At 51.6% G+C, this 21,466-nt stretch overlaps 10 protein-coding genes across 10 annotated transcripts; 6 read left to right on the top strand and 4 right to left on the bottom strand.

Moving 5' to 3' along the window:
- Positions 1-40: 40 nt before the first annotated feature.
- On the bottom strand, positions 41-1,326 carry BO70DRAFT_324728 (oxidoreductase, short chain dehydrogenase/reductase family). Its single transcript, XM_025540625.1, has 4 exons — positions 1,243-1,326; positions 875-1,170; positions 509-806; positions 41-437 (listed from the first exon to the last, which is right to left on the bottom strand). The coding sequence occupies exons 1-4, from the start codon at positions 1,288-1,290 to the stop codon at positions 348-350; spliced, it is 732 nt and encodes a 243-aa protein (XP_025394559.1). The 5' UTR covers positions 1,291-1,326; the 3' UTR covers positions 41-347.
- A 423-nt stretch (positions 1,327-1,749) lies between these two features.
- Positions 1,750-3,292, top strand: BO70DRAFT_390840 (zinc finger HIT domain-containing protein). Its single transcript, XM_025546194.1, has 3 exons — positions 1,750-1,879; positions 1,950-2,444; positions 2,508-3,292. The coding sequence occupies exons 1-3, from the start codon at positions 1,836-1,838 to the stop codon at positions 3,208-3,210; spliced, it is 1,242 nt and encodes a 413-aa protein (XP_025394560.1). The 5' UTR covers positions 1,750-1,835; the 3' UTR covers positions 3,211-3,292.
- A 590-nt stretch (positions 3,293-3,882) lies between these two features.
- BO70DRAFT_275491 (glycoside hydrolase family 16 protein) lies at positions 3,883-4,908 on the top strand (the record flags this gene model as incomplete). Its single annotated transcript, XM_025538983.1, has 2 exons — positions 3,883-4,411; positions 4,496-4,908. Coding segments are annotated over 2 exons (942 nt in total), but the record flags the coding sequence as incomplete, so codon positions are not given.
- Positions 4,909-8,510: 3,602 nt separating this feature from the next.
- BO70DRAFT_356747 (DASH complex subunit DAD1) lies at positions 8,511-9,050 on the top strand (the record flags this gene model as incomplete). The annotated part of the gene is made up of 3 exons (XM_025541948.1): positions 8,511-8,600; positions 8,757-8,819; positions 8,895-9,050. The coding sequence occupies 3 exons, from the start codon at positions 8,511-8,513 to the stop codon at positions 9,048-9,050; spliced, it is 309 nt and encodes a 102-aa protein (XP_025394562.1).
- A 181-nt stretch (positions 9,051-9,231) lies between these two features.
- On the bottom strand, positions 9,232-11,073 carry BO70DRAFT_366732 (Rho GTPase Rho4). The gene is made up of 3 exons (XM_025544409.1): positions 10,411-11,073; positions 10,146-10,349; positions 9,232-10,094 (listed from the first exon to the last, which is right to left on the bottom strand). Exons 1-3 carry the CDS (start codon positions 10,696-10,698, stop codon positions 9,729-9,731), a joined length of 858 nt encoding a protein of 285 aa, XP_025394563.1. The 5' UTR covers positions 10,699-11,073; the 3' UTR covers positions 9,232-9,728.
- A 1,769-nt stretch (positions 11,074-12,842) lies between these two features.
- On the top strand, positions 12,843-14,473 carry BO70DRAFT_401092 (uncharacterized protein; the record flags this gene model as incomplete). The annotated part of the gene is made up of 2 exons (XM_025546969.1): positions 12,843-13,972; positions 14,134-14,473. The coding sequence occupies 2 exons, from the start codon at positions 12,843-12,845 to the stop codon at positions 14,471-14,473; spliced, it is 1,470 nt and encodes a 489-aa protein (XP_025394564.1).
- A 65-nt stretch (positions 14,474-14,538) lies between these two features.
- On the top strand, positions 14,539-16,054 carry BO70DRAFT_366733 (SUMO protease ULP1). Its single transcript, XM_025544410.1, has one exon. The coding sequence runs from the start codon at positions 14,574-14,576 to the stop codon at positions 15,972-15,974; it is 1,401 nt and encodes a 466-aa protein (XP_025394565.1). The 5' UTR covers positions 14,539-14,573; the 3' UTR covers positions 15,975-16,054.
- Positions 16,055-17,536: 1,482 nt separating this feature from the next.
- On the bottom strand, positions 17,537-18,512 carry BO70DRAFT_186305 (uncharacterized protein). The gene has a single exon (XM_025538474.1). The coding sequence runs from the start codon at positions 18,053-18,055 to the stop codon at positions 17,771-17,773; it is 285 nt and encodes a 94-aa protein (XP_025394566.1). The 5' UTR covers positions 18,056-18,512; the 3' UTR covers positions 17,537-17,770.
- Positions 18,107-18,349, bottom strand: BO70DRAFT_302193 (uncharacterized protein; the record flags this gene model as incomplete). Its single annotated transcript, XM_025539738.1, has 1 exon — positions 18,107-18,349. The coding sequence occupies one exon, from the start codon at positions 18,347-18,349 to the stop codon at positions 18,107-18,109; it is 243 nt and encodes an 80-aa protein (XP_025394567.1).
- A 1,661-nt stretch (positions 18,513-20,173) lies between the features above and the next one.
- On the top strand, positions 20,174-20,972 carry BO70DRAFT_401095 (uncharacterized protein; the record flags this gene model as incomplete). Its single annotated transcript, XM_025546970.1, has 4 exons — positions 20,174-20,252; positions 20,465-20,490; positions 20,548-20,700; positions 20,784-20,972. The coding sequence occupies 4 exons, from the start codon at positions 20,174-20,176 to the stop codon at positions 20,970-20,972; spliced, it is 447 nt and encodes a 148-aa protein (XP_025394568.1).
- Positions 20,973-21,466: the final 494 nt, after the last annotated feature.

Consider the following 21,466-nt stretch of genomic DNA (forward strand, 5'->3'; position numbering starts at 1 on the left):
TGTCGTGGGAGGTTGAAGATGGGATGAGATGATTCTGGGGGATCGAGTTCCATTATATAGTTCTGGATACACGCTGCTAAACTGGATAACATGACTTCATTGCATAAATCGCATAACGCCTGATTCGGAGCCGAATACTTCCAGGGTGTTCAAGCCTCGCAATCAACCCACGACGTTCCCCTCCCACCCCACCGGAATATGTCTCCAAATGTCGCGATCGACAGTCCAAACGGGTAGGTCCCCTGTCAAGTCCATGCAGATCGCGGAATCCGTCTCAATTCCTCCGTCGTAGCTGCATCCGCCCTAGATATCTACTCGTCGACTGCACGGGTGCTTGGCGCAGGGGACTACCATTTCTCCACATACGGCCGAAGATCCAACTCAAACCCGAAAGTTGTGCGAGGTTGTTCATGCAAATGCCAATACGACTCAGCAATCTACACGCAAGTATTATTAGCCCAGTCACTAGCCCAGCAAAAAAGCACAACACATAAGAAGAATCACTCACAGCCTCAGGATCCAGCTTCGCATCCTCATGCTCAAACTGCCACCCCTTCGTACGGGGGATATCGATCACGCCATCAATAATCACATGAGACACATGGACGCCCTTAGGCCCAAACTCCCGCGCCAACGACTGCGCCAACGCGCGGAGCGCAAACTTGCCAGACGCGAAGCCAGCGAAGTTCGCCGATCCCTTCAGACTCGCCGTCGCACCGGTGAAGATAAGAGTGGGCGGGTTCTGGAGCCCCTTCGCCTGAAGCAACAGAGGCAGAACGCCTTGGGCGAAGTTGAAGGCTCCCTTTCTGTGGCGCGCGATTTAGCTATCTACCGGCTCGCAAGTTGACAGGGGAGCAGGAAGAACTATATATACCCTTGACTCTCGAAGCCCCCCGAGAATTCCTGCTCGGTCAGCTCGAGGAACGGCTTTCGGACAAAGCCTCCCCCGGAGTTGAAGACTGCAGCAGCCAGCGCAGAGCCCGAGTACTGCTCCGCGATCTTCTCGAAAGCGGATTTGACGCCCGGAGTGTCCGACAGGTCCGCGCTGATGCCGGTGGCTTGGCCGCCGGCGGAGTTGATCTCGTCGACGACGGGCTGGAAGTTGGCTGGGTTGCGCGCCAGCACAACAACCGAGTATGCTTTGGCGAAGCGTCTGGCGATGGAGGCGCCCTGGAGGTTGGTTGGTTAGCTTGCGGATGGTTGTACTTGTGTGGTTGGGAAGGGTTGGGAAGGGAGACGTACAGTGCCGGGGCCGACACCGGCGATGATAGCGAAGGGTTTGGAGGCCATTTTGAAATTGTTAGGGATGGATGAATTGGAAGTTCGTTACTGGAAGGGGGGGGGGCGGGGATGAGGGGATTGATATAGCTCCCTCGTGTCTCCTCATGTCGTCATTTGGGTCGGGCTTCTTGTCATGCCGAGATTAGAAATCATTGTTGCTATCAGTCATCCTCATTCGTGTTTGACAAATGGATCCCGGGCGGCCATATCAAGGGGTGGGACCGGTGGGAGTACACCATCTGGACCATGTAGAGTCTGTAAAGAGTGTTGGAGAGTTCGATTGCCTATGTTCCTGCGATAAGCACCACCGCATGAGGCATTAAGGCAGAAGGGCAATAAGGCAACACCGAGGCAGTCAGGATCAGGCATTCAGGCAGCCAGGCCCAGGCCCCCCAGGATAATATCGATAAGATAAGTCGCTCCGAACATTTTTCTCTCCGCGCATCATTTCTCTTTCTCCAACTGTAACTCCAACAACAATGAACCATTCTTAACCTCTACTCCCCTTCTCTTGCCCTCCGACAAAGGTTCAACCATACCTACTCACCAACAAAATGTCCACCCCCGACTCCCCCCTCTCCGACCTCTGCACAATCTGGTAACAATCCCCACCCATCTCCCCGATCGCAATCCAACCGATCGCAAACTCACTCAAAACAAAAACACAGTCACATCCAGCCCCCGAAATACCGCTGCCCACGATGCTCCATCCGCACCTGCTCCCTACCCTGCACGCGCCGCCACAAACTCTGGTCCCAGTGTTCCGGAGTCCGCGACCCAGCCGCCTACCTCCGCCGCAACGAGCTCGCGACCGAAGCCTCCTTCGACAGGGACTTTAACTTCATCACGGGGATCGAACGGTCGATTGAGCGGGCGGGTCGGGACGTCGAGAACCGTGGGATTAAGGTCGGTGAGAATACGGGGTATGTGGAGGATTTGTCGGTTGTGGGGTTGGAGGATGAGGAGGGGTTGGTTGCTCCGGAGCAGCAGGATAGGAAGAGGAAGAGAGGTCCGCCTGGGGCTGGGAATGCAGAGGGTAAAAGGCCTATGATGAAGGGGGAGGCGGCTTTCTTGCGTCGGGCGGAGAGTGCTGGGGCTAAGGTTGTGAGGGCGCCGAAGGGGATGAGTCGGAATAAGATGAATGAGTCGAGGTGGTTGCCTAAGTATGTTCTCTTCTTTCTTCTTTCTGGTTGGGCTGGAATTGGTATACTGATAATTGGATATAGGCAGCAGGCTTTGACTTGGACAGTCGAATGGATTACAGGTGATGGGCAGAAGACGATGAGGACTTGTATGGAGACATCGTCGATTGCGGATTCTTACGACCGGACCTTTCCTTTGCCGAAGGAGGAGAAGAAGCATAACAAGCAGGAGGATGAGAAGTCCGAGCAGAAGACACTAGAGGAGCAACCACAGGAAGGGACCGTCCAAGATCAACCCTCAACGACAGAGATTCCGGCTCCGTCGACAGTGGCTTTACCAGATGGTCAGCCAGAAACGTCAGATGCCAATGCTCAACCACAACAACCAAGTGCGCCGTCAGAGCCCCTCGAGATAACATCCCACCGCGATGTCTACTTCTACCTCCATCGTCCGCGAACAACCACCAAGCATCCCGTCCTGATTCCTCTGTCCCCGGCCATGACCATCACATCAGCTTTGCGTGATCACACCGTTCTAGAATTCCCTACAATCTACACACTATCTGACTCACCTGATGCCATTCTATCTTCGAGGGAAGATCCACGGTACATCCTCGAGGAAGAATACATCCGCACACACCAATCTCCCGAGGAAAGCAGCGAGGATAGCGCCGAAGTACAGGACAATCAACTGCCTCCCGGCGCCATCGATCTGGCAGATGTCGATGAAACCAAGGTGTTGGAGGTCCTAACAAAGGATCTCTTTGAACCTACAACAGCAGCTTGATGAGATTGGAACGCCTGAGTGGCAAGGGTGCCGGGGAAGCGCTGTATATTACCTCTATATACTTACTTTAATTGCATGGTGGCTGGAAACTCGGTCCGGTCTCGTTACGTATCGTGTGGCCTTTCCGATAAAATTCATATTAGTTGAACGGGAAGTCCGCAAGAATATGTAGTATTTGCCATGGTCTCTGGCCCATTAATGCGGACAATTGTGCCGAAAACAAACGCTTGGGGACAGCCATCGTGCCATACCAACTGTCAGCCAGTTCTATACTCCCACAAGCTAAGTTGAAGAATTCCTATCTTCAGTTCCAGCTCAAAACTTACCCCTTGAAACTCATCAGCCGTTGGAGCCTACCCATCGCCAGAATGATGCCTAAACCCCGTCCTCAACGGAGATGTCCTCCCATGACGTACCTTCCATGTCAACCTCTCCCTAAATCTTCTCCATATCAGATACCAATAAATCCTCCGAATTCACCTCCAAGCAGCCCCAATATCCATATCTCTCTCATTCCCTACTACCTATCTATTTACTTAACCTATCTACAAAATGAAGTTCATCTTCCACTCGTTTATCCTCTCCTTCCTATCAACAACAACCACCGCCGCCATATCCCTACCCAACCTCAAAATCAACACCAACACCAGCAAAAACACACTCACGAACCCCCCCTCCACCCTCTGCGACTGCTACATCAACACACCCACCCCCTCCGACCCAGATACCACGATCTTCACACACTACAAACTCTGGGACTTCCGCAACGTGCCCCTGCCCGCCCTATCCATCGAAAGCACGCCAACCAACCCATCCTCCCCATCCTCCCTCCTCGAAACCTACCCCCTCACCAAAACCCCCTTCGACAGCGACTGGCGCGCCCAGAACTGGCAACGAAACGCCACCCCCCTGGGTCCAATTCCCATGATCAACACAGACCGGAACGTCTTCCTCCTGAAAGACGTGACCAGCAGTCCGCAAGACCCCAAGTCGTCATTCCTGGTTCTCCGCACAACACGATTCCCGGACCACGCGTCCACAGCGGAGTTGGACGGCCAGTTTGGGCCCGTGTATCATTGCTCACTGAGGGTGCGGATGCGGATCATGTCCGAGAGGGAGATATTGCGCGCTGCAGGGAAGGTTAGGAAGGATAAGAATACCGTGGACTCCAAGACTAACTCCAACTCCAACTCCAAGACCGGTAACGCCATCAACCCGAACCCCAAAACCCACACCGACATCCCCACCCACATCCTCCCCTCCCCAGACCAAGACCCGGACCAAGACCCCATCCCCCCCGGCACCTGCGCCGGCATATTCACCTACCTCACACCGACCTGTGAATCCGACATCGAGATCCTCACCTCCGAAGACCCGCACACAATCCACTACGCCAACCAACCGGACTACGATCCAGTCTCAGACACCTCGATCCCGGGGTCCAGCACCACCGTGAACCTCTCGACGCCATGGACCTTGTGGACGACGCACCGACTCGACTGGCACGCCGGGTCCTCCGTCTGGTTTGCTGACGGCCAGGTAGTGAGTAATCTCTCGTACTCGGTGCCGGATCAACCGAGTGTGGTGGCTGTGAATCTGTGGAGTGATGGGGGCAATTGGTCGGGGGATATGAAGGTGGGGGAGAGTGTGTTTATGGGGATTGAGTGGATCGAGATGCTTTATAATGTTTCTTCTTCTGGGGCTGGAGGGGGTTTGGGGATGGGGATGGAGAATCTGGGACGGAAGGTTCGTCAGAGGCACTCGGGTGGTGGTGGTGGTAGCGGTAGTGGTCTTTCTGCTGGTTCTGGGCGAGAGGATACGGTTACTGTGGTCAACTGGGAGAGAGCAGTGGAGAGCTCTCGGGGTCAGATGAAGCGGCAGACGAGGATTGCTGGGTGTCAGCAGCCCTGCTGGATTGGCGAGTGGCGCCGTCCGTAAGGGGTGAGTGATGGCGTTAGTGTCGGTGGTGGTGTTGCTTTGTCCTTTCATCATTCGTCCTATACTTCAATCCTAGCTTTAGAGGTTGATTTACAATCTAATTGGCCCTTCTCGTCTCGTAATATCATTGTAGGCTTTAGGTAGTGGGTTCTCATAAGCTGGACCTTCATGAGACCGTGAACAAAAAATGGACTGAGCATTGAGGGACCGGTGAAAGGTTGAACGTTCAGGTATCCTAACTCGAAGCATCGTAGGATACCGCTCCTATAATAACAATCCGGAAGAATGCCACCCAAGGTACAGCAATGACAAATAAAATGAACAGAAACAAATTCCCCCATGCCTCAGAGCAAGAGCTATCCGTCTTGGTTTCGGTTGAACTCGCCCTCCAGGCCCCCGGTCATCAGCTCGGCCACAGCCTTGACTGTTGGCATGAGAAAGCCCCGTGGCCAGACTTGATACAAAGCTGCCATCCACTCGGCCACCATTTTCCGACACAGCAACCTCGCCTCTGTTGCTCTATACTCCACAGCACATGCCACTCCTTCTCCACTTAGAGAAATCCCAGCTCTCCACACAGCCATCTCTTGACTACCAGTATGTAGTATAGAGATCTGGCACCGAGAGTCAAGATGTTCAAGACGCGGTTGAGAAGGATGAACGACTATCAGAGTCCAGTGATGTCGTTTATTGACTGGTACAAACACCGTGTTACCGTTGAGGAGGGTTGGTCCTCCGCTCTCCCTTCGCCCTTTTTGCCCAGCAGGTAATAAACTGTGAGCTGAGTTCGCCACGAAGGCAGGTTTTGATAACCATCATGTAGTATAGTGATCGGGTTCCTAGGGAATCGAAATATTCAATGCATCATTGAGCGGAATGTACGACGGCCAATGTCCAATGATGGTGACGGTGTAAAATTATTGAAAGCTTACTAGAGATTCAGAAAGAAAGCGCCAGCAGAGATCTAACGCAAAAAGGCAACAGAAAAAGAGGAATGAATTCGCCACAAAGACAGGTTTTAATAATCATCATACAATAGAGTGATCTTATTCCGAGGGAATTGAAATGCTCAATGGATCGTTGAGCGGGATGTACCATCATCAACATCCGGTGTTGATGAAGATGGACTGGTATGAAAACCTTCTCCATGTTAAGTACAAAGGCCGTTAAGGCCGATGGCCATAGCCTTGGCCAATATTGGCACCAAATTATCGAAGCTTACTGGAGGTTCAGAAAGAAAGTATCAGCAGAGATCTAAGGCAAAACGGCAACAGGAAAAGGGGAATACGGTTCGTATTCAGGAGCAATGAGACCGTGTCGTACTAATTTGGGTATTGGTTTGATCATCCCATTCCATGAATGCACGGAGTCATCAGGCAGTGTATTGATGATGAAAGAAGACTGGGCGCTGTCAGATATTCGGGAAGAAGTGTACTTGATCCGAGTATGATTCAGGCAGGTGTGGTTTGTCGGAAGGAGAAGGAGAGAAGGAGAGGCCGATGGGGCAGGTGCGGGTGAGAGTTCACTTGCGATCATCTTATGGGTTAGATGCTGCGAGGAGGAGGAGTAGCTCGTGTCTACTGTTGCATGTATCTGGCTTTATCCAAAGAATCTTGATATTTTTGAGAAGCTAAAACCTAAAAGATCAAGTAAAGGGTTCTCCAGAGCTCTCCTCATGCAAACCCAGTCCGACCTTGCCTATTACTCTTCCTGACTGGAGGATCTCGTGGCCTTCCTTGACACCTTGAAGTGTAACCTCAACCCCACCGGCGCCATTGATGATTAGGAGGGCTACCTGCTCGCCCCTTTTATTTCCATTCGTTCGATGAGGGCCGCATATGCGGTGATATATGTCAATGGCATGGCAGCTGACTCAAAAAGTCCATTCTCTTAGGTTAATGACCGAAACTCCTTTTGCCTACTAGTTGGTATTCGGCATTCGATCCCTGTCTTATTGGGCTTCCCGAGTAGAACACCTCGTCTCCGACCTTATAAAACGAGCAATCTGATCCGGCAGCCTCCACGGTTCCTGACGCATCTTATCCAGGGATCTGGAATGGTCTGGGAGCGCGGTCATAGTAGTCTGCGGCAGTGTTAGACATACACAGTCCCACGATCGAGCCTATGCGTTGTTGGCCATACCAGGATAATCATCATGTGTCCCATTTCGTAGTTTGGTATCCACCGGGCCCACAGAAGCGCCCTTTTATCCTGCCCACGGCTTTCTGTAGCTGTTATCTGGACCTAGCGATGTGGAAGACGTACCGAACCAGAAGATCCCGAGATTGAGGATCCGATGGCTTCGGGACTTCCCGACTTTGGAGCCGGTCGACTGGACCGTAGTCCTTTACATCAATTGTCTTCATTTTGGCGTAGAATGATCAATAGAATTGTGCGTCAAAACAGTACTCAGATCAATGGATATGCTACTGTTAAAAGACCCTTGACAGCTGGTTACATCATTGGAACGTCAAGTCAATGAACTATGAAGTGTATCCGTAGTAGGCACTGCCAGTCTCGTTATAGTTTGGACGGAGGGAGGAGGTACTAGAGGGGAATTCAATCGCATCTTGGTCAGGATGTGTCAAACCTAGTATCATTCAGTATCACGCCTACTTAGGAGTCTGGACACCTTTTTAGTCGAGTGGTCTGTTTGGTCTGTCAGGATGTCTTGCATCAGCAATACTGTTGCTCTCCGCCTTTTCCTTCGCGTACCAACGAGAGAAGATTTGAAGACGCACTCCTTGGATTGCTTGGATTGACAAGCTTTACTACACAACACCTGCCCTTCAAATGTCGCACTGGCGGTTTCCGAGCGTACATAGTGTTATTATTGTAGTGTATTTGGCTGCAACAGAACCCGTGTGCGTAAGCCAGGCAAGTAGGATGCGGCCTTTGGGCGTATTTACTGAAACAGGTTTCCCGAGCAGGAACTGGAATAAAAATGATATATCTGAAGATTTGTTATCATGTATAAGTTCAATGTGGGCCTTTCATAGTTAAAAGCCATCCCCACTGCGCAACTGCATTGTCGTCACTGCGGTGCCATTATTAGTGTCAGAGATGCAACTCCGAATCTCCGACATCACACTCTTATCGATGGCAGCTAAGCGGACAGAAAGGCGGTCAGGGCGATTGACCGGCACAATCAACAAAGCCATACCGGATTGGGACGGCGAGGCACCGGCCCGCCTCGAGCAGCCACAACGAAACGAACAATTCAAAGCAATCAACGAACGCGTATGCGAATCGAGGACCATACAAGCAGAATACTACTCTGGATCCGGCATTTCCCCAGATCCGAACCCCCATCCTCTGCTATTTCCGTTCAACTTAACCTTCTTCCACGCATAACCGTCACCATGTCAACGACTCCGAGCGCCAAACCCCGATCGTCCAGCCCAACGGTGTTCGAGCAGCAGCGGGCGGAATTGGTGAGGGAGATAGCAGGGGTAAGTCAATAAGCCAAGCCATGGTCTTCTCGACTCTCCACATGGATGCTGCTATCCTATCGACCATCCTGTCTTCCGTCTTGTCTTTTCTTTCTTTGCGTGTATCTTCGTTTCCATCTCATAAGACGCTCCGGCCAACAAACCCCGCATTTACAGGGCATGGAGCAAGTCCTCCAAAACATCAATCGCCTCAATCGGAACCTAGAAAGCATTATCTCTGTGCGTGATCGACCCCACTCCCTCCCCGGTCCATTCCGACCCTAGATCAGTCGATTTAATTCTAATGGAATGAAGGTGGGGAATGAGTTCGGTTCTGTCGAGGCTTTGTGGTCGCAATTTGAAAACTTCATGGGGCGTCCCGCAGAGGAGAACGAGGCGCAGGACAGGCAAAAGGATGGCCAGCATGATGAAGGCCAAAGTGAGCTTCCAGAGCAGGAGATACGGGATTGAAGGGGGGGTGGAGTTGAGATTATGACTTAAAGGTTATGGTGGGCTTGCTTGGATTGGGGTAATGTGCATATATTATGGGTGTTTCCGTTGCTTTTGTTTTGTTTTTTTTTTTTTTACTGCTTGCATGGAGATTTACCGTGCGCTTGTGGGATATCTTGATACCAAGGGGTCAGTGATAGGTGTGAGTTTTTGTGATAATTTCAGTATTCAAGTACACGGGATTTTCGCTTGCGCCAATAAACACCAATCCCATGCAGTGTAAAAACTGGTCCTCGGACCATATTCGTGACAGACATCAAGCATCAAGAGACAAAGGCAGAAATCGACATGTCAAGGCCAAGGGGGTAATGAGATGGTAAACAGGTCATGGCGATTGAAGGCCAAGCAGGTATAACAGCATGAAAAGAGCAGAACAATCAGAAAACCACCAGCATGTGCAATGGGGGAGAGGAAGAAATGTGAAGCAACACAGGATGAAAAAATGGCAGGGGGGAACAAAATGCCAGTGCTCTCCAAGTTCATATCCACTGGTCAGGTCATGTCACGTACAAGGAGAGTCGGGGGAACCGTCAAAGCAACCAGGCTTTTCATTCGGCAAAACCAGAATGGGGAGGAGAAACAGAAGTGTCAAAAGAAGGGGGCTGAACCAAAAGTAAACATCCAAGGTGTCAAGGCGGCCTACAGGAGCTTGCAGGTACGCTTCTTGACCTTCCTCCCGCCGCCGCCACCACCTCCCCCAACTCGAGGTTTGCTTCCAGTGCTGGGATTTGTCTGACGGTCGTTCCAATCTTGCTCCTCGGCAGAGACAACGGTATCAACTGCGAGGGCGAAAACCCCATCAACACCCCGCATTTCTTTGCTGCTACATTCCACGTATGATGCGTTCATCCTGCGCGCCACCGCCTCGCCTTGTTCGGGTGTCACAGGGGTTAGCCCCTGGGTTTTCAACAGTTCGATACATGTTCTCTTGTTGCGCAGATCTGACTTCAACCCGACAAGGATGAGTGGGGTGGTAGGACAGAAGTGCAGGACCTCGGGATACCACTGTGCTATGGGTTAGCCGTTGTATGTTACCGCGGGGTAAGCCAGCAATACCTTATCCATGACATTCTCTAATGATGCCGGGCAGTCGATAGCAAAGCAGACAAACAAAAGGTCGGTTTCCGGATATGAAAGTGGGCGCAGTCGATCGTATTCTTCCTGGCCAGCAGTATCCCAGAGGGCTAGTTCGACCGTCTTTCCCGAGGCTCGGTGGGTGGTTTGCGTGATGTAGTTTTCGAATACCGTCGGGACGTATTTCTGGGAGAGAGGGTGTGTGTGAGTATCGCCTCAAGAAGGGAGGCCATTCGTGATCACCTACCTCTGGAAAGTAGCCTTGGGAGTAGCTGATCAGAAGGCAGGTCTTCCCACACCCACCGTCACCAACCACCACGAACTTTTTCGAATACGCGGGCGGGTGCGTGATGTTCGTGGCCTCCGACATCCTCCCACTTGAGACACTAGTATTTGTGCTCACGGTTCCGTTGCTGACTCTGACGCTCTGACTGCGCGTCCGACTCTGTCGGGGGGTCATGGATGGAGGGGGGGTAGCAACTGAATGGCGCCGCGAGGGTGCATACACATGCTCGTCGTACATCGTGCCTGACATGATGGCGGAGTAGGAGAATTTTGTGGAATGTGGTATACAGCAATTCCGGAAGGGGGTGGGAATTGTCGGTCAGGGAAATGCAGATGGGTAATAGTTGCTGCTCAGCAGTCCAGTGACTTGTCAAAAGCACGGCGGAGACTTTTTTTCCCCCTTCAATAGGCTAAGTATTCTTTCTTGTTGTCCGGGTAGCGATGTTCGATGTAAGGTTGTGAAGTTGTAAAGTTGTAAAGTTGCTGTACAAAGGATTCGGGGGAGGAGGAGTAGAACTGAGGGGGGAGAGAGACTAGAAGAACAACACGCGAATCCAGCACGAAGAAGTCCAAGGAAGAAAGGGATGTCAGGCTCGCGATAGTGTGTCTCCACGAAGGACCAGCCCCATGGCTGCTCCAACAACGAGGCCGTCGTCGCTGACATGAAACCGCAAGACCGATGTTTACCGGCCGAGGGGCTGCCATGGCAACGCCGCGGGACAATGACGCACGAGCTCCGCCCGTCAACCTCCAGTTCAGCTCGCTCGCGCCTGTCCAAGAAAGACTGAAAGAAAGACTGACTACCTTGGTCTAGTCAAGTCAAATTCGCCTCCGCGCCTGCCAGTCTATTTTATTTTTAGCCGGTGCGCGAGGATTATCGCGATGTCTGTCTGTCCTGCCTTGTTGTTGTCCCTCGTCCCGGACTCCCGACTTCGCTAATCCTGGAATTCCTGGCCGCTGGCCGGGCCAGAACCAGAACCACCAGTTGTACTTTAGTTTGTAGAAAGTAGTAGTACTCCCCTCCTCCCTTGAACCGCTTCCCCCGATCTTCGAATCACATTGCTCCTTTCGTGCCAGGGTTGGGCCTGATGATCGATAACAAAAATGCAATCGGTCTGGACATCGATCAAGGTTTTCCTTCGTCTGACACGATCATCCCTTGCAGGCCCGTGCTAGACACTCTCCGCTAGTATCTACTCCGTGCCTTCCAGACGGTATATATATCTAAGTGTGTGCCACTTGTCTAGCTCTCCTGAAACACCGTGCAGTCTTCACCGGTTCTTTTACCTACATGTCTTCTCCATACCCCGTGACGTAATTCTCCCATTTCCCCCAATATTTCGACCACATTTGTCGTGGTCTTTGCCCCAGGATGGGTCTAGGTTTCGGCCTACGCTCGGGATCTTGATAGGGAGGCTACTAGTAATACCCACTGGCAGGCGGCGGGCAGAATTTTAGAATCACGTGATATGTTTCTTAAGTCCTTAGTCAGTACGGCATGCAAAGTAGTTATCCAAAGTAGCAGGCGGTGGCTTGAGAAGGGTGTGGCTGTGGCGAGGCAGATGTGGCTGTAGCGCCCCCTGTTTTATATCAGACAATATCTTCTCACTGCTGAACCCTACTTCAGGTCGGAGTACCGGAAAGAAATACCTGTCAGCGACGAGCCGAGGGTGATTGACACTGCACAGGCAGATGGCGGGGGGTACTACCTACTGTACTTATGGCTGCAGCAGTAGATACTTTACTGCAGAAGGCAGCACCGGGCTGATGTCACTACTGTATGACCACGTGACAATCCCAATGAGGAAAGGTGGCGGCCAAGCTCCCGCCGTCCTTTCCCCAGAGTGGTTCTTTATCCATTGTTCATCTTCAACGCCGCGGCTTCAACTTCTCCGATTGCGCCGTCCTGCCCTCCTCCTCCCCTCCTTCTCCCCTCGTCCTCCCCTCGTCCTCCCCTGCTCCTGCTTCCTTCCCTCTGCGCGCCCAGAGCCCATCACCCTCCTCCCGCTCTTCCCCATGGAGCTCCAATTCACTGCCACCACTCGGGCGACCTGAGCTCCTCCATCATGGCTGCCTTCCATGGCTGCCACTGAATGTATCTGTCTTGGTCCCTCCTTCCCTTCACGTCCGACACGCGCTATAAAACCGCCCTCATCGCCTGCTTTATCCTTTCCTTCTTCTTCCCTTTCTTCCTCTTCTTCCTCTCCACCACCACTTTGCCCATTTACGAAAGCTCACCAAATTCTCGTTTTCAGCGAATTCTTGCTTTCGTAGCCTACTTTGCTTAGCAGCACTTTCCTAACCCCTGACACTTCTACACGCAAACCCTTGTACCTTTTAACCCTTCAACCCTTCCTCCTACACTTGAACCCTTCCACCCCCCCACCTTCAGAAATGGCTGGTCTTCTTCCCGTCGACATGCACCTCCATCTGGAGGATGCGGAGTTGCGTGAAGTGAGCCCACCACCCACAGGCAGCCCATGCCCAGATGCCCTGGACCCTTTTGACCCTATGGACACTGCGCCTGATTGCCCTCAATTTGAGTCTGACATCAAACAGACGTCTAGCAGCGCCCCGCTTTACGACGGCCAAGAAGAAACCTTTGAGAGAAGCGCGCAATACCAGCTGAGATCGGTGAAGCTCGCCGGCAAGCCTATTGCTCTTCGCGTCGGTGGTCCTGGTCAGGAGAAACAGTACTTGAACTCGAAGGTTCCTTTCAGAACTCCTTGGATCAGACCAGTGCACCATTTCTCCCCAATATCGAATACCGCCAACTTCCTCCTCTCCCCGTCCGCTCGCCCCGCGCACGAGATCTTGACCACTCAGCCAAGAAGAAGTCCTTTTGTCAAGCCGGACTTCCTGTGCAACAACCTAGGCACGGCCAATTTCCGGTCAGCTGGATTGAACCGGTCTTCTCATTCGTGGGCTTTCGCCAGTAACCCCCTACTGGCTTGCCATCAACACACCAATCTCTCAGACGCAGCTGTCCCCCCTTCGATCCCCTGCAAGAGGTCTTTCGGAGAACAACAAGAAGTTCGGGCTCAGCGTACGGAATCTGGCCCGAAATATCGTCGTCTGCGGTTCGGCCCACTTATAGGTGGTGCTAAACCATACGTGAACCCTCAGCCTGAGAAAGTTCCCACCGGCCCGAGTACCGTTGACCCGGCTCCTTTGAAAATATTTCCAGCTCAGCCGAATGTCACGACGGCTTTTGCTGATATTGAGAACCGACCTCCCTCCTGCCACCACGTTCCAACGGGCAACCCGGGAACCGGCTCGACTGGAGTGACTGATGTGACTGATGACCTTATCACTGCGGCTCAAATCCCTGGGGCATGGCCTGATATGGCAGCGCCTGTCCCTATAGAAGGATGGGCTGCATACTGGTCGCGTTGGCATAGTGCCATCCAAACAGTTATGCATGTACCCGTTGGGCTGTCCCAAAATGTCTCCTCTGCAGTCAGACGCGCTGCTGCTGCTGCTGGCACAGCCAAGCGACATGTGCTTGAAGTCTGGGGGACGCGGTACCAATTCCGACGTGATCACAATACTCCACCTTTCGAACTCGAATGTACACCGGCACGTACATCTCCCGCGCATATGGATACTTTCGAACCCAAATGTACACTGGCACGTACATCTCCCGCGCATATGGATACTTTCGAACCCAATTGTACACTGGCAGGTACATTTCCCGCGCATATGGATACTTTCGAACCCAATTGTACACTGGCACGTACATCTCCCGCGCATATGGATACTTTCGAACCCAATTGTACACTGGCACGTACATCTCCCGCGCATATGGATACTTTCGAACCCAATTGTACACTGGCACGTACATCTCCCGCGCATATGGATACTTTCGAACCCAATTGTACACTGGCACGTACATCTCCCGCGCATATGGATACTTTCGAACCCAATTGTACACCGGCACGTACATCTCCCGCGCATATGGATACTTTCGAACCCAATTGTACACTGGCACGTACATCTCCCGCGCATATGGATACGGAACATGAGCAGCCAGCCCGTCAATCCAATGAGAAACGCGACATTTTCCTCGAACTATACTATGAGATGGAAATGAAAGCCGGACGGTTGGGCAGGGAAGGAGACTGTATGAGACGCCACAAAGCTCTTACCCGTGGCGACACACTCTACCCTGGATCACGGCCCTACTATCATCCTCTCCGCCGCCCTCATCGAATCTCCCGCGATTTATCTAACAAAGAGCATGACGCATTCGAGGATCCGTCTTGGCCTCGCCGGGCCATTCGTATGCCCCCAAGCAACCGCGATTGTGACTTCTACCCGCGCGTCCGACCAACTTCTACGCCCAACGAATATGGCCGTTTTGGTTACAGAATCGACCCAGGCATCGATGTCTGCCATGAGAAAGAATTTCATCGCAAACCTCGAAGTATATTGGTGAAGCACGCCCACTCAACGAACAAGACCGTTCGTTTTCGCGAGCCGCTGGTGACAGAGTATGTCACGGACATTCGTGACCTCTGGTATTGGGAGGACGAGACTCCGGAGACCAAGTCTACCTACGAACAAACTGACGATGAGCGTATTGTTGACCCGGGGAGTCAACCCTTCAAATTCCCCCTTGGAACCGCAGTCTCTGCCGTCAATCTGGTCCGCCCCCACCCGCAGCCGATCCCGGAAGGTCGGACCGAATCGATTTATGCTTCCCATTGGAGAAAGATGGAGGCAGAGAAAAAGAAGCGACAGCAGGATGACGAATTCCCTGCGCGCATCACACCCAACGGCCCAGCTGTCCGCCCCCTTTCGTCCGCCTGGGAGGCCCGGGTAGCGGCTTTCAAAAGTGTGCCAGCAAACAAAACCGTCGTGACCACACGCTCTGGTCAACCACTCACGAATAGATCTCTGGCCACCTGCTATACTCCCAAGGAGTGGCTTAACGACGAAATCATCAACGAGTACCTGGACATGATCATCGACTATCTCCGGCGGACGAACAATAACGATGGACGGCACGACACGCCCCGTTTCCACGCCTTTAATTCTTTTTTTTTCACGCAACTACAAGACAATGGATATGCACGGGTGGCGCGATGGGCAAAAAAAGCGAAGATCGGAGGACCAGACCTCCTCAAAGTCGACAAGGTCTTCATTCCCATCAACCGTCATCATCACTGGACCTTGGCTGTGGTGCATCCCGCCGAGCGGGCCATTGAGCATTTCGACTCTCTCGGAACGAGGTCCCTTTACTATATGATGATTCTAAAAGTCTGGCTTCGCGCGGAACTCGGCTCCCAATATGTTGAGAGCGAATGGCGGCTCCTTCCGTCTCTGTCGCCGCAGCAGGACAATGGATCTGACTGCGGTGTTTTTCTTTTGACCACAGCGAAAGCCGTAGCTGTCGGTATTGAGCCGATGGCATATCGAGCACGCGATGCGATACTGCTACGTCGCAAGATAGTAGCTGAGTTAGTAGCCGGTGGCCTGGAAGATGAGCTTTTCCCCAGCAAAGATGGACAGCTTTTGCTGTGAAGCATGGGGTGATTTGTTCCACTTTTTTCTTTTCTTCTTTTCTTCTTTTATTTTTTTTTTTTTGATTGTTGTACCTGGAGCGACATTCTTCCTGATTATTGGTATAGGAGCGGCATTCTTCCTAATTATTGGTATAGGAGCGGTATTCTTATTGTATTTTTAAAGCAGAAGCACAAATACAAGAGCCATTTTTAGACAATATCTGAACCAGTGTGCGAAGCGGACAGCCAGAGTTTGACATTGCCATTCACGACAAGGATGATCCAGGCCTCCCTCTTGTTTTTAACCCGGCCGGTTTCAACGAAGGTAGGACAACCCCCTGTGTCTGGGCCAGTCCGATATATTAGCTATTAACAGACTCCTACCGAAGGCGGGGACCCAGCTGCGTTGCGAACAGATTTGCAGTCTTTAAAAGACATCAGAACCGTTTACATCGTCCGTGCCGACCAAGCCCCCAGTAGGCTGCTCGATCTAGGAATCATACCACGCGTACATATCCAGGCTAACGGATACTTGTTCTGCACCACCAACAGAAAGGCGACCATACATCCACCCCTTCTCGTCTTTGCGGGAAACCAGATCGTGACAACCACTTTCACTGAGCTTCGTGAACGCGACGCTCCAGTCCACGTCTCCATTACCCCCTCCCCCGCGCGCGCCTCATATAGTAAGTTGGATACCGGACTGATCGGGGAAATGTGGATTGTTGGTGTTCCTTACGCGGTCATTCGCGTATTGATGTACATAGATAGTACTGTACACAGAGAGTGGGAAGGGATGGAACAGGAGGCAGATCGTGCTGTATCATGGTACGGAGTACATAGCACAGTACAACAATTCATCGCTCAAAGTATACAGTAGCACCTGAGAGAAGTCCGCCTAGCAAGGACATACCTATACTCGACTGTCATGGTGGAATGATGACAGGTGGATAGACTAGTTACTACTTTGTATCTAAACGGACCCACACCCATACATAAATAACATCATTACTATAGTATCTAGATACCGTCGATGGATGCCTGGTGACCTCCAGGCAGCAACCACCATCTCATCCATAATAGTACATACTGACGTACTCCACGTACCCCTCGATGACTCCCACATCCCAACCCATCACATGACTCGAAAGTGGATGTATGCCCAAGCACTTACATACATGTTAGACAGAAGTCGAGTGTAGAGTATAAGAATACTCCATTACGCCACCACTTGCGTAATCACTCAAAGCAAGAAAGAAAGACAAAGAAATTCAGCCAATTAGGATGATTAGCGGGCGGGTAAGATCTAAGTACTGCGATACAAGCAAAGCTACAAGAATAGACTAAAGGGGGAACTAAGCGGTATGTACTTAATTTGTTTAATTGGATAGGTAGATACTTAACTGCTAACCTAACTGGATCCTATCTAGTGTAAGTAAGGTAAGTCGGTCGGTCGATTGGTTTATCTAGGAGCGATGATGTCAGAATTTGGGGTTTTTTTTTTTTTTATTTTTTTTTTTTATTTTTTTGCTTTCCTGACTCATGGTCGTTCAGGCACCCAAGAAAGAAAAAATCGGATTGTGAAAATAGATGAGATCGGTTCTGTAATAATGACTCATTGGGTATCAAAGGAATACTGAGACTGACTAGCCCGTTGGTTATTTGTTGGCGCGAGGTATTCTGCTTTTAATTTCAAGAAGAGAAGAAAAGGAAAGGAAAGGAAAGGAAAAAAGAGGTGAAAAGAAGAAGAGGGGAGGAAGAGGGGAAGAAAAGAAGAATTAGAAGAAGAATGGTGAAAGAAATTTCGCTAATAATTCAAGCCACATGGGCAGAGCAGAGTTCATCGTATCCCCGATAATTCAAATTGATTCTGCCTACTCCATCGCTAAGGCTAATAGTAATAGCCCAACTAAATCGAAATCGAACTGAGCTGAAGGTATTTATCCCGTGTCTAAGCAAACTCCCGAGTAGCATGTCTTCGTGGTATGTCGTCTTGTCTTGTATTGTCTTGAGGTCTTTGTTTTGTTTTCGTATATATCGTAGTGGGTTGTGAGTGAGTGAATGGATTCGTGACGGTCGCCGGGACCTTGTCTTCGTCATGGTGGATAGTGCAGGGGAGGGGAGGAGAGGAGCAAGGAGGGAAGGCTGGTATCACGTGGAGCCCCGCCTCACCGCTGGAACGAGCATGGTGCTCAGTCGTTTCCAACGGGGTGATGTGGGGTTTTCGCGATCTAGACTGGGCTTCGAGGAGGACTGGGTGGAGGAGCGCGGGCGGGTGACGAAGGCTTCATGGTCGGCCAGGACATCTTCTAGACGGACGTCGCATTCTGAAATGCGTGGGTGAGTGTCGTTGGGGTCAAGGATTTCGATGAATTTGGAAGGCATGTCGCGCATATTGTATGTGGACGATTGTGGACGGTGTGTTGGGAGTGGTGGTTGAGACTCTTGCGCTGGTCGCTGATCCGTGTGGGGTGGATTTCTGACGGTTCTGATTCGCGCTCTTCGATGCTTTGGACGGAGTTGACGATCAGGTCGCGAGGGGGACAGAGAGCTCTATTTAACCCAAATGGAGCCTGGTGTGGGAAAGGATGAACGGCCGGGGTCGGAACGGAGAAGAGATGGGCTTTGAGGGGAAGAGTCCGAATAATAACCGCTGGCGGAGATGATTTCCGCACGGACGGAGAATGGATGGGGACGGGAGATGAGCAGAGGGGTAGGTGACTGGGATGAAGAAGACAAAGGATGAGAAGAACAACGAGAGTGAAGATGAAAAGGCCCAGACGGTGCAGTAGTGGAACCTGCCGATTCGTTGGTTGCAGTTTCAAGTATGCGCCGGGCAGGGATGTCAAGGGTTTATGCGTCAGGACGGATTGATCGAGCCCACAGTGTCGAGTTTGAAAGAAAAAAAACTTCGCTGAGAGAGAATCTCAGGCGCCGCCGAGGCCCAGGGAATGGGCGTCCTATTAATATTCAAAGGAATTCTGGTCGGTTCCTTATGATGCGACCCGCCAGTCAATGTGCCGCAAGTTCCGCATCACAGCCAAAAGAAAAACGCCCAACTATTTGCCAGAACATGCGGGGGTTGGGAAGGGATCAACTGCAGGCCTGGTATGGTGGCGCGCCAGCCAGAGTACGGGTGAGCAAGGGCAGAGCGCCCATATCCGCTTGTGCCCGGGGCGAGCATGTCGTGATGGGTTGTCGGACCCTCTGATTGACGGGGCTGGCGGGGACAAAACCGCAGGAGGGAGGGAGGAGTCCCGACGATGGTTCGTCCGTCGTACCGAAGGGTGTGAGTGTGATGCCGGCGCTGATGAAGCGGATGAAGCGGTGGATGCGTGGCGCTGGTCCTCAGGATCTCGTCCGATCACTACACAATATCCCCCTCGATATTAGCTCGCCCGTTAGTCGGGAAACGCTGCCCTTCCTTCTTATCCCTCATTCAGTAAGATGCGATATCGACTCCACTGACCTTCGGACCCTCCCGTCCGTCCCGACCAGCGTTGGATGGAGGGGGTATGACGTCGAGCGCAATAAGGCGATCCATGGGTCGTGGTGTTTTATTTCCCCCCCATAGCGCACCGTTGCCGTCCGACCTGGTGCCTGCTGGCCCCGTACTGCGTACATACATAGTGGTAGTACTCCGTACTCGTCAGTCTTGTGGTACGTGAGAGTGCAGTGGAGGCTGTTCGAGTCATCCGGGGCGAGCTGATGTGTCGGGGCTCCATCAATCTCAGGGTCTGTCCACACAGCTTGCGGCAGACGAGGGCCGATCGGCTCATCGATGGGGACTTGCCTCGGGATACCTCCAGGAGCAACGAAAATGCTTTCCTTAATAACAAGAATCCCTACTATTTTGTACTGCGCATGCCATCGATCAGCACAGTTAAAAATAGACGATCAACGGGGCTTGCTGGGTGGAATGTGCTGTCTGGTCGGGATTAATTGTGACAGACCGAAGAGGATCGAAAATTCGACCGAAACGAAACGAACGTACAGAAAGTCGGTCACGGTCACGGTCACGGGTGCCCGCAAATCACCCGCCCGCCCGTGACGTCATGTCTTCTTGCCTCTTTCTTTCCATCCTCGCTGGTATCTCGTTGGCCTCCCCAGTCGGCAGGCAATGTCGCTCGACACAGTACAGACGATACAAAGAAATGCCCACCGGTAGCACAAAGCCACCACCGTGGTGTCGCCACATTTGTTGGGTGAAATCCTACAATGGTTTCCAGAACCGAAATTGCGGGCTTGGAGGACGCAAATGAGGCCAAATCCTTGACGACGATGATGAAATATCAGAGTGAACAGACATCTGGATGGCGACCTACAGGAAGGGCCTGGAACGAAAAACAGAGGCACGCAGCCATGACAATTGAAGGATCGCATACCTGGTCCTACAATTCCTGAGAACGGAAAAGAGAACACGGAGGAGCCTGAACTCTGGCAGACAGACTGTCTGGTGAGAAACCGACGTGCAAGGGCGGTCAGTATAGGAAACAAGTGGTGTCTTAGCGGGAGCAGAGCGCCACGTGTTAATGGTATGCCACCAAGTATGCTGTATCATTTTTTTAAGGTAGACTTACGTTCTCTGTTAGCATGTCAAGAAAGTAGATGTGAATACGTACGAGACATACCTGACGGGCTCCAAGCATACCTCCCCTACAACCCTGTCGTCGGACCCGAGGGCTGTGCCGACTGTCAAGAAGCGACGTGGTCAAGAACTTGGATTGTTGGAGGTCCAGAACGATGTGTTTACTGCCTAACCCCCTGTGCTGGTGTCAGAAAACGTCAGCATTAACATATCCGAGAATGTGCAGATGAAACCCGGTAGTCTGATCCGCAAAGCCCTCCGTACAGGAACGACGCGATCGCGGAGGCCGACACCGAGTTTGGAGAAACTCTGTCCTTTTACAGCAGCGCCAGCTCGAACGGTCTCATAACCTCCAATGGTGGCAAGAATTGGTACCCCGATGCTATGAGGATCGCAAAGAACTGTTTCGGAGACATTGTGCAGGCGTGATATAGGAGATCTACTTGATTATGCCACTCACGGTGGGAGAAAGATCACGTGGCGGAGGGAGGGTTTGGAATATGGGTGTGAGATTTTTATCTCGTCGACGGTATTCCCATGTCATTCTGTGGTCACACGAGGGATGCTATTCTCTTTGGGGTTATTTGAAGATTAGTTTGGGCTTTCGGAGTAGTGAAGGAGCATATCCTTGGATGATTTTAGTACTTTCGAGCAAATCGTGAGCCAAACCGCCAAGTTCTCAAGTTATCCATATAAATAAGATATTCCAACGAACTGTTTCAAAAGTTTCAACTCCTAAGTAGCAAACTAAATCTCCGAATCAAGTTAAGGAACGGTTACAGTGGATGATGAAAATGAGACACTAATGTTGATCCATTCCTACGGCGATTTCCATATACAAAAGGACAAGTAACAAACACATGCACAACCGAGACACACAACCTAAGCATGAAGGTAAGCTCGTCTTGGCTTCGCCAATATGC

This window comes from Aspergillus heteromorphus (assembly GCF_003184545.1).
Source record: "Aspergillus heteromorphus CBS 117.55 chromosome Unknown BO70scaffold_51, whole genome shotgun sequence".
NCBI lineage: Eukaryota > Fungi > Ascomycota > Eurotiomycetes > Eurotiales > Aspergillaceae > Aspergillus > Aspergillus heteromorphus.